Source organism: Budorcas taxicolor, chromosome 15, assembly GCF_023091745.1.
Source record: "Budorcas taxicolor isolate Tak-1 chromosome 15, Takin1.1, whole genome shotgun sequence".
Lineage (NCBI taxonomy): Eukaryota > Metazoa > Chordata > Mammalia > Artiodactyla > Bovidae > Budorcas > Budorcas taxicolor.
In genome coordinates this window covers 42,181,760-42,199,954 of record NC_068924.1, presented here as the reverse complement: position 1 = coordinate 42,199,954, position 18,195 = coordinate 42,181,760, and the positions used below count along the sequence as shown (strand labels likewise).

Sequence of the window (18,195 nt, the reverse complement as noted above, 5' to 3'; positions counted from 1 at the left end):
TTATAAGTGTGTGCTCTTAAAGGGTAGAAACCATGACTGTTCACCATGTATTATTAACATTTGGGACACGGTAGTGAGTATTCAATGTCTGTTAAACTCAATTGTATTAGCAGGCTGTCTTATTTCCTGAAGAATGAACAAAAGGGCTGCCAACCTCTGAACATAATATGATAAGGTTGAACAGTCAAGAAAAATGCTCCATAAGTATTTATTAATTCTTCACTAGAAAACACAATAATAATTAATATCCACTCTCAAGCTTTTGAGTAATTATTCTATAATTGCCTTGCATCATTAAACTGTGAATATTAAACTAGTATTAATAAAAAACGAGGCTTCCCTGGTGGCTCAGTGATAAAAAATCTGCCTGCCGATGCAGGAGACCAAGGTTTCATCCTTGGGTCAGGAAGATCCTCTGGAGAAGGAATGGCAACCCACAATAGTATTCTTGCCTGGAAAATCCCACGGACAGAGGAGCTTGGCAGACTACAGTCCACGGGGTCGAAAAAGAGTTGGACACGACTTAAGTGACTAAACAATAACAAAAAATAGTAATTCCAAACTGGTTATATAATTATAGAGGCTTTTCAGGAGCACCAGGAGAAAGGAGCAGCTGTGTAAAACTGGAAAGAAAGAGTAAGAGAAGCAGGAAGAGATTGTGTTGAGAGGCAGGAGGAGGAAGGAATGCTAGAATGTCCTAAAGAAAAGAAGGCAGAGGAAGTAAAAGCAAGATACTACTTTTCTGGCCATTCTAAAATTCTGCTGTACTGGAAGCATCCGCTATAATAAACATATTCATATCTTTTCCAGGCCAAATTTGGATTCAGCCCAGTGTTGCTGCCTGTCTTCACTCTGAATTGTTTTTCTGCTGACTTATTTTTAAGATTAGTATGTGATTTTACAGCAGAAAAAAAGGTGAAAAAAGACCCTTTATCAACTCTCTCCTTTTTTTGGGCCAAAAATGTAATCCTTTGAGATCTGTTATAGGAAATGCAATGTATCCAGATCATGAAGTCTAAGAAAACAAAATTCTTTTCGTATTTTGTAGATTTTTAAGAAACTCTCTTGTCATGTACCAAAGGCAGAAAAATGAAGACTGATGAAATATCTATTTTTTATGACAAAAAGATTTTTTTTCCAGCAGCAATCTTCCATCCGTTAGAAGCTGCTATATCTATTATGGGAAAAGTAGAGTCCATATTAATTACTAAGAGGCAAAGTCAGTTAGTTATTCAAGTAAATTCTAAAGTAAAAGAAATACAAAAGTGCATCTGGTGTGATCCTGTATACTAGTATGCTTTATATTAGAAATGTGTGGAAGTTAGAGATTTATAAATAATGTTGTGGGACAGTTATTTCTTAAATTAACCATAACAAACAAACAATCAGTATTTCCTAAATTTGCATCCCCCAAGCCAAAGCTTAATGAAATATCCTTGCTGGATATATGGATGAAAACGGCTGAAGGAATGAGGAGTTAGGAGTGATGCCAGTTCAACACCTCTAAGCAAAAAGACAAAAAAGCTCCAAGAGTATACTACATAACTGGGATTCACGTGGGGAATCCTATCACAGTTAAAGAGTATGAGGCTTTGGAGTCAAGTAGAACTGCATTTGAATTCCAGCTCTGCCACATACTGGCTCAGTGGTACAGATTCCCTCTAAGACATAGCTTCTTTTGTCTTAAAATGGAAATAATAATACTCACTGACTTGAATTAGGTATAGTAAACCAAATGTAGCATCTTGTACATAGCAAAAATTCAATAAATGTTATTATTCCTATCACATTCCTTTGGACTTCTGTTCTTTACTATTCTCGGTTAGGTGCACAGGCTTACATAAGAGATATCAAGCTTTGATATGAAACATACTGATTATAGATTTTAGTTCACTTATTTTGGGGGGCAAGTGTTGAGGGGCAGAATTACTGCTAGAGTCTGGGGGCAGGAAGATCATTGTTCAGGAGATGAAACAGAAAATTCTGAGATTTTTCATGCTTTAATGTTAACTTTCTGCTTCTCTGACTGATGAGGTAACCTAGGTTTATACAAATTACATTTTTCAGATTTTCCTATCACATCATGCTGAATATACCTGGTTTGGGCTTTTATATTTTGAAATAGAAATGATATCTAGGTCTCAAATTTTATTTAGTGAGATAAGCTAGTAGATGTTCATTTAGAATGTATCAGAAAAAGTTAAAATTTAGCAATGGAAATATAAAAAAACCCATAAAATGTAGACAGAAATGTTAAATATATTTCTTCAAATTGAGAAATTGTATGTTTTCCTAATGTACTTACTGAAAGATAATTATATATTATATTTGAATTATAATTCAATAATTTGAATTATTATTCAGGTATAATTTGAAATAGGGTGAAAATTACAGAAGGTGACATAAGCACTCAGGCTGTGAAAATTTTTTCATTAATAATTAATAGCCCTAAAGAAATCTTCAAAAAACCATAGGTGAACTTCAAATACACCAGAGGAATGGTACAGGAAGGGAGGTGGGAGGGGGCTTCAGGATGGGGAACACGTGTATACCCATGGCAGATTCATGTTGATATATGGCAAAATCAATACAATATTGTAAAGTAATTAGCCTCCAATTAAAATAAATAAATTTATATTAAAAACATTATGTTTAGTGAAAGAAGTCAGACATAAAAGAATATATATATGATTCCATTTATATAAAATATGCAGAAAAGGCAAATTTATAGACAAAAAGTATATTAGTGGTTGCCAGAGAATGGAGAGTGCCTAAATGGGCATGAGATTTCTTTTGGGGGTGATGGAAATGTTCTAAAATAATATGGTGGTGATACTTACACAATGCTGAAAGTATACTAAAAGTCACTGAAATGAAACTTAAAAGGAGTGGATATTCATGGTATTTAAATTATACCTCAATAAACCTAGTAATAAAAATAAATCTTCCATGTGACTAGATTTTAGAAAACACATTTTTATGTACTAAATGAAACTAGAATTTTGAAGAAGAAATCTACTTCTACTGAGAATGAGAGCCTGAGCAATGCTTTTATGCTGAATGAGACCTAGCTCAATCAATAAAACATTCTCAAAGTGCCATCCACAGTGGGAAATCTTTGGAATTTGGTAAGGCAACACTTTATGGTGCTTGAATTTAATGTAAATAGGGTGCTGCTTTTTCTCCTCGGGTAAACATAACCACAACTGGTGCCAAAGGAGAAAGGGTCATCTCTCCTGTGAGTCATTTTGAGTATCAGTAATGAAAAGATGTGCCTCACAGAAGTAATGAGAGGCATTTGTCATACTTTGATAGGGCTCTCTCCAGATTACGTGGGTTATTAAGAATTGCAACAGCATAACTCTAAGGTGGGGCTTCCCTGGTCACTCAGACGGTAAAGAATCCACCTGCAATACAGGAGATCCAGGTTCCATCCCTGGGTCGGGAAGAGCCTCTGGAGAAGGGAATGGCAATCCACTCCAGTATTTCTGCCTAGAGAATTTCTTGGACAGAGAAGCCCAGCAGGCTACAGTCCAGGGGGGTCTCAAAGAGAGTGACTAACACTTTCACTTTTAAGTCTAAGGTACATAGGTCACTGAGGAGAAGGTATTAAATGGTGGTTCATAGCCATTATTGTTGCTACCATGTTACATGGTTCTTCATTTAACATGATCTTTGAATAAAAAGGATCTAAGTAAACAAAGAGTAGCCCAATGTTATTCAATAACTGTGAAAGAGTTCCTCTGTCAGTAGTTAATTAAAAGATATAACATTAGACAGTATGTTTCTTGAGGATAAGGACCATGTTATTCACCTGTAACTCAGCAACAAACATAAGCACAGTGTTTGGCATACCTAAAAAATGTCTTCTAAACTGAGAATGAAAGCACCATATAAACAATAAATGTAATAAAATGTAAAAATTACTATTTTTCACCATAAAAGTAACCTTAATAATTTAAACCTAGTTATTAAGGTACTACCTTCAAGAAAGGCTTCATAAGTTAAAGACACATTAAATACAAGTTTCTTAAAGTAGAAAAAGGTGTGAAAGAACTGTAGAGGAAAAAAAAAAACCCTCTAAATTTATAGTGGCCGTGGTGTAACAAATTCCCAAAGATCTCATATAGATAATGTCAAAAGTGGTACATCTTTTAGTCTAAGCAAAGCTCTAAAAGAGAGACGTGTTTAATCTGGGCCAATAAAACACTCTACTTTTATGAGAAGGGTAAGTATATGCATAATTATTTTTTAAATTAAAAAGAAACTATACATCCTGAAAACTAGAAACCACTGATAAAGGAAACTGAAAATGATTCAAAGAAATGGGAAGATAATCCATACTCTTAGATCGAAAGAATTAATATTGTTAAAATGGCCATAATACCTAAAGCAATCCACAGATTTAATGAACCTCTATCAAAATACCTATGACATTTTTCACAGAACTAGAACAAAGATTTCTAAAATTTATATGGAATCATAAAAAGCCCAGAATTACCAAGCAATCCTGAGGAAGAACGACAGAGCTGGAGGAATAACCCATCCACACTTCAGACCATACTACAAAGCTATAATAATCGAAACAGTGTGGTACTGGCACAAAAACAGACATATAAATCAATGCAACAGAACAGAGAGCCCAGAAATAAGCCTGAACATCTGCAGTCAATTAATCTATGATAAAAGAGGCAAGAATATACAATGGATAAAAGACAATCTCTTCAATAAATCGTGTTGGGAAATCTGGAACAGCTATGTGTAAATCAATGAAATTAGAACACTCCCTTACATCATATAGGAAAATGAATAAACTCAGAATGGGTTAAAGACCTAAATATAAGCCATGACACCCTAAAATTCCTAGAAGAGAATATAGGCAAAATATTATCTGACATAAATTGTAGCAATATTTTCTTATGTCAGTCTCACAATGCAAAAGAAATAAAAGCAAAACCAAACAAATGGAACCTAATCAAACTTGAAAGCTTTTGCACAGCAAAGGAAACCATCAACAAAATGAAAAGACAGCCTATGAAATGGGAGAAAATATTCGCAAATGATGTGACTGACAAGGGATTAATATCCAAAATATATAAACAGCTTATATTACTCATTATTGAAAAAACAAACAATTCGATCAAAAAAATGGGCAGAAGCCCTACATAGAAATTTTCCCAAAGAAGACATACGATGGCGAAGAGACACTTGAAAAGATGTTTGACACTGATAATTACTAGAGAAACGGATAGCGAAAGCGAAAGCAGTCGTATCCAACTCTTTGCAACCCCATGGACTGTAGCCCACCAGGGTCCTCTGTCTATGGGATTCTCCAGGCAAGAATACTGGAGTGGGTTGCCATTTCCTTCTCCAGGGGATCTTCCCGACCCAGGGATCGAACCCAGGTCTCCCACACTGCAGGCAGACGCTTTAACCTCTGAGCCACCAGGGAAGCCCCATGGATATAAAAGCCACAGTGAAGTATCATCTCACATTGGGTAGAATAACTACCATCGAAGTTTATGAATAATAAATGCTGGAGAGGATGTGGAGAAAAGGGAAGAAATCCTTGTACTCTATTGGTGGGAATGTAAATTTGTGCAGCCACTATGGAAGACAGTAAGGAAGTTTCTTAAAAAACTAAAATTAGAGCTACCGTATGATCCTATAATCCCACTCCTGGGTATATACCTGAAAAAAATGAAAACTATAATTCAAAAAGATGCATGCACCCTGATGTTCACAGCAGTACTATTTACAAAAGCCAAGACATGGAAACAACTCATATGCCCATCAACAGACAATTGGCTTAAGAAGAAACGGTGTGTATATATACACACAGTGGAATAGTATGCAGCCATAAAAGAAAGAAATACTACCATTTGTAGTAAAACAGATGGATGTAGTGAATATTATACTTCATGAAATAAGTCAGATGGAGAAAGACAAATACTATATGGTATCACATATATGTGGAATCTAATAATAATACAAATGAATCTATATATAAAACAGAAACAGAAACACAGATATAGAAAACAAACTTATGGTTACCACAGGGGAGGAAGGAAGGACACAAATTACTATATATAACGTAGATGAACAACAGCATTTACAGTATAGCACAGGGGATTATATCAAATATCTTGTAATCCCATGGACAGGGGAGCTTGGCGGGCTACAGTCCCTGGGGCTGCAAAAGAGTTGGATACAACTTCGTGACTAAACAAAAACAACAATAACTCAATGGGTACAACCTGAAAAGAAAAATCACTCTGCTGTACATCTGAAACTAACACTAATTCACTAATATTGTGAATCAACTATACTTCAATTTTTAAAAAATAGCTGATATATTAAAAAAACACAACAACAACAACATAGGCACCTGATCCATCATTTCTCCCACCACCTTACTCAGAGCAGGCTTTGAGTTCCACTATTAAAAAGACATATATATGGATACATATATGCAGTCACTAAAAATAATTAGGTACATATGCTATATATTAATCAGGTATATAGAAGGATCTCCAAAATATACTACTAAGTGAAAAAAGCAAGGTGAGAACATAGTGTGATCACTTTAGTTAAAAAATAATTTTATCTGTATATCCTAGCAAAAATACACAACTTTTTTTTCCCCTAGGAAGAAACCAATTGTCAGAAGAAATGGAGTAGAGGTGGGAAAGTCAGTGTTTCTTTTGCATTTTCTATCTCTCTGTACGTGAGTGAAAGTCGCTCAGTCGTGTCCGACTCTCTGCAACCCTGTAGACTATACAGTCCATGGAATTCTCCAGGCCAGAATACTGGAGTGGGTAGCCTTTCCCTTCTCCAGGGGATCTTCCCAACCCAGGGATCGAACCCAGGTCTCCCGCATTGCAGGCGGATTCTTTACCAGCTGAGCTATCAGGGATGAATTTTCTAACCATGCATATATACTACTTTAAGAAAATGTCTACCTGACTGATGAAACTGTGGACCTGCTTGTTTATTATTTATTACATTATAAAGACTAATATAAGTTCCTAGTGGCCCCATCAATGTTTTGTTCATCTTGTTGCCCAAGATGTTGTCTGGTATAGTAACCTTTTTTGTTGAGATGCTCAATAAACTCCTGGTGCATTGAAAAAAAAAAAAGACTAATAAATGTTATTAAAAAATATTTTCAAAGCAAGTTTAAGCAAGACAAGTAGCTGAGTCCATTTTCTGAAGCAATGCTGAGCAAGACTCAGGAATTTACACCCTTTAAAGAGTATGAGGATGGCTCATGTGCATGTGCAATCAGAGGCCAGGATAATGTAATTTACATCTACAGAATTTTCCTGAATTAACAAATCAGCAATAATTTCCCATAAGACAGAAGCTCAGAAAGTATCTAAGAATCAATATGATCTACTCCTTAACCCTGTCTGCTGGTATCAATGCAGAGCCTCTCTCCTCCAGATCTACTTGCCTTTGCCTTGCTTCATGATAATGCAGCTGGACCTGTCGAAGTTTTTTTTCTTTGCCAGCTGGCACAATATAGTAAGCTTTGTCAGTTGGGACACTACAGTATGAATTGGTCTTTTCCTGGTTCTGGTGTGCTCTTTCCTTCTTGTTCCTGCTAGTTGTGTGTGGGACACCCAGACGCGCTCGTCACTTTGCAAGTTTCAGCGGTGCCCCAGAGGCGGCGGCTTCCTAGCAAGCCTTGTGAGGACTCCAGTAGGCAGTATCCTGTTTGCCAGTCCAAGCCTGCGCCCCCTCAGTGAACTTCACTTCAGTGTCATCCAGCAGTCACAGCAATGCCTCTCCAACAAGGTCTGAATCCCAGTCTTGTTGGAGAGTGGCCCTCTCCAAATTTGCTCCTTTTGTGGGTATTCTGCCTGAACCTTAGACAAGCTGCTCCCTTTATCTGCTGTTTCCGTATTCTTTAAAATCCTCTGTACTTTTTAGTAGTTAATCCCCTATTACTACTTAACAACTCCTTACATTAAAATTTTCCTGCTCATATTACTGTTATGGTTTCTGGCTCCTGACTGGACGTTGAGTAATTCATGCCCAAATTAAACCAAAACAAACCAAGTAAAATCAAGCCAAGCCAACAATAAAGAATTAAATCTATAAACTCATCATAAAATGTAAGTCTGTATTATTAAGTTTGATAACACAGAGAAAAGCATGGCACGCATCCCTGCTTGTTAACTAACTGCATTAAACACATGCATGAAACAAACAAACAAAAAACACAGTGTAATGCTTTTGCACTGTGTAAACTAAGCTAAGCTAGAACTATATTTCCCAGAACCCTCTTTGCCCCACGAGTCCAGGTTAGGGTTAACGACAGAGAAATGTGTCTAAGATTTGGAAGGCAAAAATGAAGCAGTGGCCACTACACTCTGAAGGTCAGTGCTGTATCTCATACACTTTTATAACTAATCTGCTGGATCATCTTAATGTGTGGGAAGAACCAGGCTCACATTTCTTCCAGTTCCTATTGGATCTCTTCCATTAGCTACTCCTGATGTAGCCCGATGGCCAACAACGTGGCTTCTTTTTCAGGTCACCTCCTTCCCTGAGGTTAAAGGACATGAGAGACATACACAGATTTTACTTTGCCCTTGTTCTTCCCTCTGTCATGCCTAGCATTTCTTCCTGACTGCTGCCCTGATGACCTACAGTGACATCAGGCCAACAGGTAGACCCTAATTTGAAGCTTTCCATAAACTTCTTTTCCACCTTCTATAACAATATAAAAGCTGGTCCCTACAATAGATTCCTTACTTCCTATCACTCATGGTGTTTTTGCTTGATGACCAAACCCTCGCTAACACACACTGTAATAATAATAATCCAGCTTAAGGTTAATAATCCAGCTTAAAAAAAGTCTTCAGTAGTTTGGATTTCTTAAGCAATTGAGTTTCTACTGTCGGTTCTTATTTTCCCTACAATTCTTCTTACTTTTTAAATGTAGATATTATATAGAAATAAATATCTGAGATGTTAAAGTGGGAAAATTTTAAAATGCTGTTTTCTTTAACAAATGCCCATGTGAGGGCCCATATGAAGGCTAGTTAGAAGAAAGTTTTCTGGTTACTCTGGGATATGGAGACAAATTTCCTTGGTGGTTTAAGACACAGGAGAGCCTGACCTATTTTTGTAACATTGTTCTTCATGTTAGGAGAGGAATAAGATGAAGAACCACTAAGCAGAGTTCAGAGAAGAATGGTATGTATGCAGTTAAGAAAAACTAGAGTGGGCCTGGAGACCAGTTAAGGGAAAACCAAAAGATAATGCCCAAGCTCCAGCTAGTTGTCATTAGTTTCTAAAGCCAAATTCTTTTGATTAAAATTTTTGAGATTTGTCCCTGTTTCCTGAGGATGCTCAGTATGACCTGCCAGATCTCAGAAGTGTGAGTCTCATAAATTTCATTTTCTGTTTTTGAAGAGGATGGGAAGGTTAAGGAGGAAGAAAAAGGAATATGCAGTGACTTAACAGCAGAGAAAGGGCTCTTGATTATGGAGAATGTTTGGGTTAAGACTTTTAACTCAGAGACTGTGGACAAACCATTTGAAGTAAAGTTTTTTAAAAATTGGTCTTATCAAGACATATTAAAAAAAAAGAGAAATATTTATTGAGCACATACTAAGTGCAGGAAGAGGACTAGACCTCATCGGTCAGAAATGGTGGATGAAACAAAAAGGCAAAACAAAAAGAGCAAGAGAATCTGCCAGCATCTAAGGGCATGGATCATTTTTATGAATCAGCTAAAGCACTTTATCTGACGCCTAGTTAGCTCTCCACTAAAACAGATCCGGGAGTATCTGATAATCTCCCTTGACTCAGAGTTCATGAAACAGGGAGTAGCTTAAGCTAGAATTCCTTCCACAACACCTGTCTGAAGTCCTGGGCTTCCTGAGGCTAACTGCACATAGCTGGCTGCCACAGGTTTCTTGTTTCCTACTGTATATTTCAATGGACGTAATCAATGTGCTCTTCAGAGTGTGGCTACGTAACTCCTTACAAGTCTTCACAGGAAAAGAGAGAATAAGAGTTTGCTGCATTGCTTGCCATAAGAATCAATCTCTTTGAAAGGCATGGACAGGAGAACCACAATATGCGATAGCTTTAAGAAAAGCACTGAACACTCCAGAAAATTTTAAGAAGGTTCATAGAAGTTGCCAGTGGAGTTTATCTCTAATTTCTGCCTTACATTTATTTATCTAGCATGTTCATTCGTTCATTCACTCATTCAGCAGAAACTTATTGATTAACATTGGGATATAGCAATGAATAAGACAGATAATATATAATATATATAATAATATCCCACCAAATTTGTTTTATTTGGTGGCAGAGAGCAGTCAAATATAAACTAAACAATACATAATTTCAGATTATTAAGTTGCTCTAAAGAACAATGAAGTAGGGATAGAGTGGTGGGGTTATATCTTAGGAGATAATTTAACATGTATTTCATTTTTTACACATAGTATGCAACAAATGTTATAATAAATATAACCACGGATGTGTCTTAGATATAGTCATGAGATGGGACTGATGTAGTTCCATGATAAATCAAGCTGAATACATTTATATAAATCAAAATAACTTATATATAGACCATTAAAACGTACCCTATAGAAAGCACTAGTCAGAGGGAGTAATGCTGCAGCAATGTTATATTCTTCTAAACTGGAACAATCCTTAAAGAAAACAAAGAGAAATGAGCATTATTAGGGCATTTATCAGAAATCACAAATATACGGAAACAAAAATCTATGATACATTATTTACTGTACTAAGGGGTCTTTATTTTATTCTAAATTGTCATTAAGACTTACCTAGATAATTGTGAAAAAAGAGCTGGAAAAAAATACTGTCCTAAAGCACATTCTTTTGATGTAAAAATACATTTGAGAAAGATATTTTCATACACTATTGGTGAGTAGCTACTTTTACTTTCCCGTTTATGTTCACAGCTGTGCAATTTGTCCAAAAAATTTTGGAGGGGGTTTAAATATATTCAGTTATTGCATTTCACTGAACCAAAGATATACCTTTTCCCTCCACATTTTAACTTCTCTAAGACTGGGATGTATGTTATAATTGAAATAGTGTATTTTTTCTTAGTGTTACCTATGAAGAGTTTGCATGTAAAATTTTGTTATGGATCAGGCAAGAAATATCAATGATGCCAAAACCCTTTGGGTGAAATGTTGGGGAATGGGAAAGTCAGGGAATCTCAGCGGGAATGTAAAATGGTTCAGCTGCTAGGAAAATGGAGAGAGAGGAATGAGGAGAAGCAGCTAAAGACAGAAACCTGGGGAAGATATATGCCTATATAGCAGGAATAAAGGAAAATCAAGATGGGAAAATTAGAAGAAAGCAATACTATAGATGTCAGGCTTCCCAGGTGGTACTAGTGGTAAAGAATCTACCTGCCAATGCAGGAGACACAAGAGACAGGTTCGATCCTTGGGTCAGGAAGATCCCCTGGAGTAGGAAATGGCACCCCACTCCAGTATTCTTGCCTGGAAAATTCCATGGGCAAAGGAGTCAGGCGGGCTAGAGTGATGGGGCCACAAAGGGTCAGACGCGACTGAGCACAATACTATAGATGTCAGGAGAAGAAATGACCAATGGTGTTGAAGGCTTCATGAAATTCAGTAAAATGAAGATTGAGGAAAAGCCAAGAAACTTGTGAATCAAAGAGGTTACTGGTGACATGATGAGGGTCTAAGTGAGTAGAGTAAAACAAAGGCCCCCAGTGTAAATGCTCATAGCTGTAAAGGGGAGGAAGCTGAGGAAGAGTTATGACATCCAAATGGGTGGCTGAATGAATCTTGGTAGTACTGAGCCAGATGAATACTTACATTTTATGTAACCCTTTGATTCTGTAAGAATTAGAAGGGACCCATGCACACCAAGGAGGAAAATCCAAGGGAGAGAGAGTTGAAAAACAAAGGTCACTGGTAGAACAAGGTCTCTGAGATATGGCTACTAATAAATGTGGCTCCCATTTCTAAGGGGGAAACATCTCATTTCCATAAAAAGCAAACAAACAGAATTTATATTAACCATCAGGATCCATGAATACACCAGCAAAGATAACATATTAGGAGAGAGCAGCTTGGTTTTACAAGGAAGACTCAGGTTTATCTAAGAAGTTTCTATGAGGGCAGTGGGCAGTGTCCTTACTGTTGTGCAAACACTAGTAGTTTTTTTTTTTAAACTGGAGGATAATTACTTTACAATATGGTGATGGTTTCTGCCATGCATCAACATGAGCCATAGGCAAGCACACGTTCCCTTCCTCTTAAACCTCCTTCCCAGCTCCCTCCTTATCCCACCCCTCTAGGTTGTCACAGCTTTGGGTTTCCTGCATCATACAGCAAATTCCCACTGGCTCTCTATTTTACATATGGTAATGTATATGTTTCAATACTACTCTCTCAGGTCATCCCACTATCTTCCTCACCCACAGTGACTGAAAGTCTATTCTTTATGTCTGTCTCCTTTGCTGCCCTGCAAATAAGAAGGAAGTCATTACTTTGGAATCACATTTATGTTTTTATTTTAAAATAAAGGCAGGCTGGGAAAACTGGATATCCAAATGAAAAATGAAACTAGACTTCTATCTTATACCATACACAAAAATCAACTCAAACTGGATTAAAGACTTGAATACAAGACCTGAAGCAATAAAACTTCTAGGAGAAAACACAGGTGGTAAGTTCCTGGACATTATTCTTAGCAATCATGTTTTAGACGTGACACTTAAAGCAAAGGCAACAGAAGCAAATATAAACAAATGATTGGGAACACGTGTACACCCGGGGCAGAGTCATATTGATGTATGGCAAAACCAATACAGTATTGTAAAGTAAAATAAATAAAAATAAAATAAAATAAACAAATGGGGCTACATCAAACTAAAAAGTTTCTGCACATCAGAGAAAACCATCAACAAAATGAAAAGGCAACCTATGCAACAGGGGAAAATATTTGCAAATCATAAATCCAATAAAGGGTTCCTAGCCAAAATATTCAAGGACCTCATACAACTCAAGAGCAAAAAAGACCAAATAACTCAATTAAAAAACAGGCAAAGTAACTGAACATTTTTTTCAAAGACATAGACATGGCCAACAGGTACATGAAAAGGTACTCCATATTGTTAATAATCAGAGAAATGCAAATGAAAACCACAGTGAGCTGTAACTTCATTATTAGAATGGCTATTATGCAGAGTACATCATGAGAAACACTGGGCTGGAGGAAGAACAAGCTGGAATCAAGATTGCCGGGAGAAATATCAATAACCTCAGATATGCAGATAACACCACCCTTATGGCAGAAAGTGAAGAAGAACTAAAGAGCCTCTTGATGAAAGTGAAAGAGGAGAGTGAAAAAGTTGGCATAAAGCTTAACATTCAGAAAACGAAGATCATGGCATCTGGTCCCATCACTTCATGGCAAATAGATGGGGAAACAATGGAGACAGTGGCTGACTTTATTTTGCTGGGCTCTAAAATCATTGCAGATGGTGACTGCAGCCATGAAATTAAAAGACGCTTACTGCTTGGAAAGAAAGTTACGACCAACCTAGACAGCATATTAAAAAAGCAGAGACATTGTTAACAAAGGTCTGCTAGTCAAGGCTATGGTTTTTCCAGTGGTCATGTATGGATGTGACAGTTGGACTATAAAGAAAGCTGAGTGCCAAAGAAATGATGTTTTTGAAATGTGGTGCTGGAGAAGACTCTTGAGAGTGCCTTGGACTGCAAGGAGATCCAACCATCCATCCTAAAGGAGATCAGTCCTAGGTGTTCTTTGGTAGGACTGATTTTGAAGCTGAAACTCCAATATTTTGGCCACCTGCTGCGAAAAACTGACTCAATTTGAAGAGACCCTGATGCTGGGAAACATTGAGGGCAGGAGAAGTGGACGACAGAGGATGAGATGGTTGGATGGCATCACCGACTCGATGGACATGGGTTTGGGTGGACTCTGGGACTTGGTGATGGACAGGGAGGCCTGGTGTGCTATGGTTCATGGGGTCACAAATAGTCGGACACGACTGAGCGACTGAACTGAATTACCAAAAAGACAAGAAAAGATTGCTGAGGAGGATGTAGAGAAAAGGGAATCCTTGCACACTGTTGGCAGGAAAGTAAACTAGTACAGTCGCTATGGAAAACAACTGGAGGTTCCTTAAGTAACTAAAAATAGAACTATCATATGATCCAAGAATCCCACTTCTGGGTATATATACAATGCAAAGAAAACCATCATCTTACAGAGAATTCTGTACTCCCATGTTCATTGCAGAATTATTCACAACACCCAAGGTGTGGAAGCAATCTAAGTATCCATCAAAGAATGAATGTGTAAAAAAAATATAGTTTATATATGCAATATTGTTCAGCCTTATAAAGAAAAAAAATCCTGCCACTTGGAACAACATGGATGAACGTAGAGGGTATTATGGTTAAGTGAAATAAACCAGGCAAAGAAAGACAAATACTGCATGGTATCACTTAAAGGTGTAGTCTTAAAAAAAAGTAGAACTAAGAAAGAGTATAATGGTGGTTGCCAGGGACTGGGGTATGGGAGAAATGGGAAGATGCTGGTAAAAGAGTACATATAAGATGAATAAGGTTTGAGAATCTAATGTATAACATAGTGACTATAGTTGATAATACTGTTATATAATTAAAATTTGCTAAGAAAGTAGAATTTAAGTATTCTCACCCTACCCAGAAAGGTAAATCTGCAAGGTGATGGATGTGTTGATTAATTCGATTGTGGGAGTCCTTTTACAATGTATGGTATTTTAAATCATCATCATGGTGTACACTCTAAATACATTACAAATTTATTTGCTGATTATACTTCAGTAAAACTGGAAAAAATACAGAGGCCATATAGGAAAACACCACATCCTTTTCCTGTTCTGTCATCTCCATGGATTTTGTAATCCCAGAACACAGCAAAAAGTGTGAATCATCTTTTTTTCTTCCTAACTTATTCCTCATTCTCTTGCTTAGGACACTGTTATGTGCAAGAATGTCATCCCCTGTGTCCTAGCACATCTGAGTTTCTTTAACAGAAATGCCTTGCATGTTTCTGAAGACTGTCATGAGGCCCAAGGCAATAAAGTTCAACAGACTTGAGCTGTAATCTTCTTCTAAGGAAATGATTGGGATGCCAAGATGCCTTTTGACTTTGATTTCACAGCAGGGCTTCATTTGTAATGATGCTGTCCAAACTTTAAATGACAACAGCTGTGATATGAAGTCCCACACAGTCATTTATACAAATTTTCCACAAATTAAAAAAAATTAAACAATGAGGAATTTCAATCCATGACCAATTAGCAGGGAACAGGCAATCATAAAACATTTAGAAGCTATTTATTATCTTACAAAATGTTTACACATTGTAGTGCATGTCTCAAACCTGAGCGCCAGTCAAATGCTGATTGCAAAATATAAATATAAAATTCTTTGTAAATCACGTTAGAGACATTCTAAGTTAATTAGATTGAAAAATGGAAAAATTTTGAAACAAGAAGTACAATCATTGACATAGCAATAGCATTTCGGCATAGTGCAGTTATCTGTTGGGGAATCAGTTCGTAAATACACATCCTGAAGTCCCCTGTGTTTTGGCCACATAATAGCAAAGTAGTTATAGGCATACCAGGCAATTTATAAGCTTGCAAGGACTTGAATGCCTATACATGTTTTATTTTGAACTTTGCTATGTGGTTTACCTTTAATTTTCCTCCTACAATTGAAGAGTGAACCTTGCAATCTTAATTTCTCATTACCCTCAATTATTTCATATTTGGATTTGCATACCTTTGGAACTGTTATAACCAGCATTCCTGTTTTCATAAAACTTTGGAATCTCTCAAAAATGATATATGTAAACATTAAAAGAAAAAAATAAGGCCAAAAGGCATGATGTCTTACAAAATTTTTTTTGAGTTTGGATTAGACATAGCTCAGAAAAAAAATTTTTTTTGAGTTGTCCAAAACACTGAGAACATTTGTATCTTCTACACACAGACAAAAATTAAAACTACCAAAGCCAAAAATACCTCTGTATATCATATTACTTTCCTGCTCAAAAATGTCAGCTATGTTCTGACCATTACAGGATAATGAGCAAAGTCTTTTGCTAACCTTGTAAGACCTCTGTGGTGTGGACCAATCTCCACACTTAACCAACCATATGGCCCTCCAGTCATAAGCCACGGCTCTAGTCAGTCTGCTTTTTTTTTTTTATCATCTTCTATTCCACATCACCAACTCAACAGACATGAATTTGAGCAAACTCTGGGAGATTGTGGAGAGCAGAGGAGTCCACGGGGCCATAAAGAGTTGGACATGTCTTAATGACTGAACAACAACAAACAATTCCACATTATAACTACTCATATCACATCTAATGCCTCTAGAATACCACCCATGCTTTGCTTCATCACTTACACTCCTCCTTGTTGGTACCTCCACATGAATGCCCTCAGGTTTGTCCACCCTTTCCAGGTACAGGGTGTGCTTGCATGCTAAGTTGCTTCAGTTGTGTCTGACTCTTTGGACCCTATGGACTGTAGCCCACCAGGCTGTCTGTGGGACTCTCCAGGCAAGAATACTGAAGTGGGTTGCCGTGCCCTCCTCCAGGGGATCTTCCCAACCTAGGAATTGAACCTGGGTCTCCTGCGTCTCCTGCATTGGCAAGCAGGTTCTTTACTACTAGCACCACCTAGGAAGCCCTCTAAGTACAAAATAAGCAGTGAGACTCGTGTTGTTTCAGCCTCAGCTTATATTTTAATGCTCAATCAGCTAATAAAACCACTGAGAATGTATCACAATTTTGAACACTATGGTTATTTAATATGTACCATCAGTCCTACTGAGACAGAAGATGAATGCTAGACTTGACAAATAATATCAAGTCTTAAGTTTCTGAGTGAACGGTGCAGTTTTATATGTCTGGAAACTAGGACAGTGCACCTGACATATAGTAATAATAGCTAACATTTATTAAGTGCTTACTAAGTATTAATAGCAAACATTTTCAGTTTGGACACACAGAAATTATTTCATTTAATTTTTACAACATCTCTAGGAGGTAGACACTAGAATTGGGTCCATTTTGTTTAGGAAGGAACTAGTTTCTAGAGGTTAAATAATTGCACAAACAACAGAGGAAGAATTCAAACCCAGCAGTCTCACTCCAATGTTTATGCTTTAAAGCTCTATGTCCTGTTGCCTCTCAAATGCAATAAAGTATAGAACTGAATATGAAAATGGCATCTGTGAAACACATAATTCAGGCAAAAGAAGAAAATTTCCACTAATTATAATCTCCTCAAAAGAGGTTGAAACTATATTACAACTGTGCAAACCAATTGAAAATTTAAAATGTGATTGCTAAAATTAAAATGCAAAGGAAGTGCTGGAAGTTAATTTTTACCCCCCATAGTATCCATTTATTTCATCTTTGTCTTGATAATTTCTTTTAAAATTAAGAAATACAGAGAATCAAGCCAAAGCTTCTAAAATATGCCTAATAGGAGTGCTGGAAGTAGAGGACAAAGCAGGAAGAAGTAAAAGAAATAATAAAAAGAATTTAGCCTTCACATGCTAAGAGTTCAGGAAGCATCAAACAGGAAAAATGAAAAAAAGTATTTGGTAGAATGAATAAAATGTGGTATACTGATACAAAAGAATACTACATAAAAGTGAAAATAAATTATGGTTATATCCAACATCATGGATTAATCTCCCAGACAAAATTTTGATCCAAAGAATCAAGGCAAAAGGAATAATCACCACCATTTCATCATCATCATCAAATTAGTCACTACTGAAACACACATCCAATTTAACACTGCTGTACTCTTTTTTTTTCACTTTTTATTTTGTATTGAAGTATAACCAAAGGACAGGGAAGCCTGGGGTGCTAGAGTCCAGGGGGTTGCAGAGTCCAAGCACAATTTAGCAATTGAAAAATAATAGCTAATTAACAAACAATGGTGTGTTAATTTCAGGTGAATAGCAAAGGGATTCAGCCTTTCAAATACCTGTGTCCATTCTCTGAAATACACTTTCATATTAACATTGGCCTCTACCTCTATTCACCCCATCAAACACAGCAATGTAAACATGTAAACAATATAGGATTTCATAAAGTCTACCA

At 36.7% G+C, this 18,195-nt stretch overlaps 1 protein-coding gene across 1 annotated transcript in view; it reads right to left on the bottom strand.

Moving 5' to 3' along the window:
* The window catches only part of SBF2 (SET binding factor 2), a 505,755-nt gene that overhangs the window by 119,853 nt on the left and 367,707 nt on the right, over nucleotides 1-18,195 (bottom strand). The window contains exon 17 of the mRNA XM_052653316.1: nucleotides 10,617-10,685. Coding sequence (XP_052509276.1) covers nucleotides 10,617-10,685 — 69 coding nt within the window. The remainder of the gene's footprint in view (nucleotides 1-10,616; nucleotides 10,686-18,195) is intronic.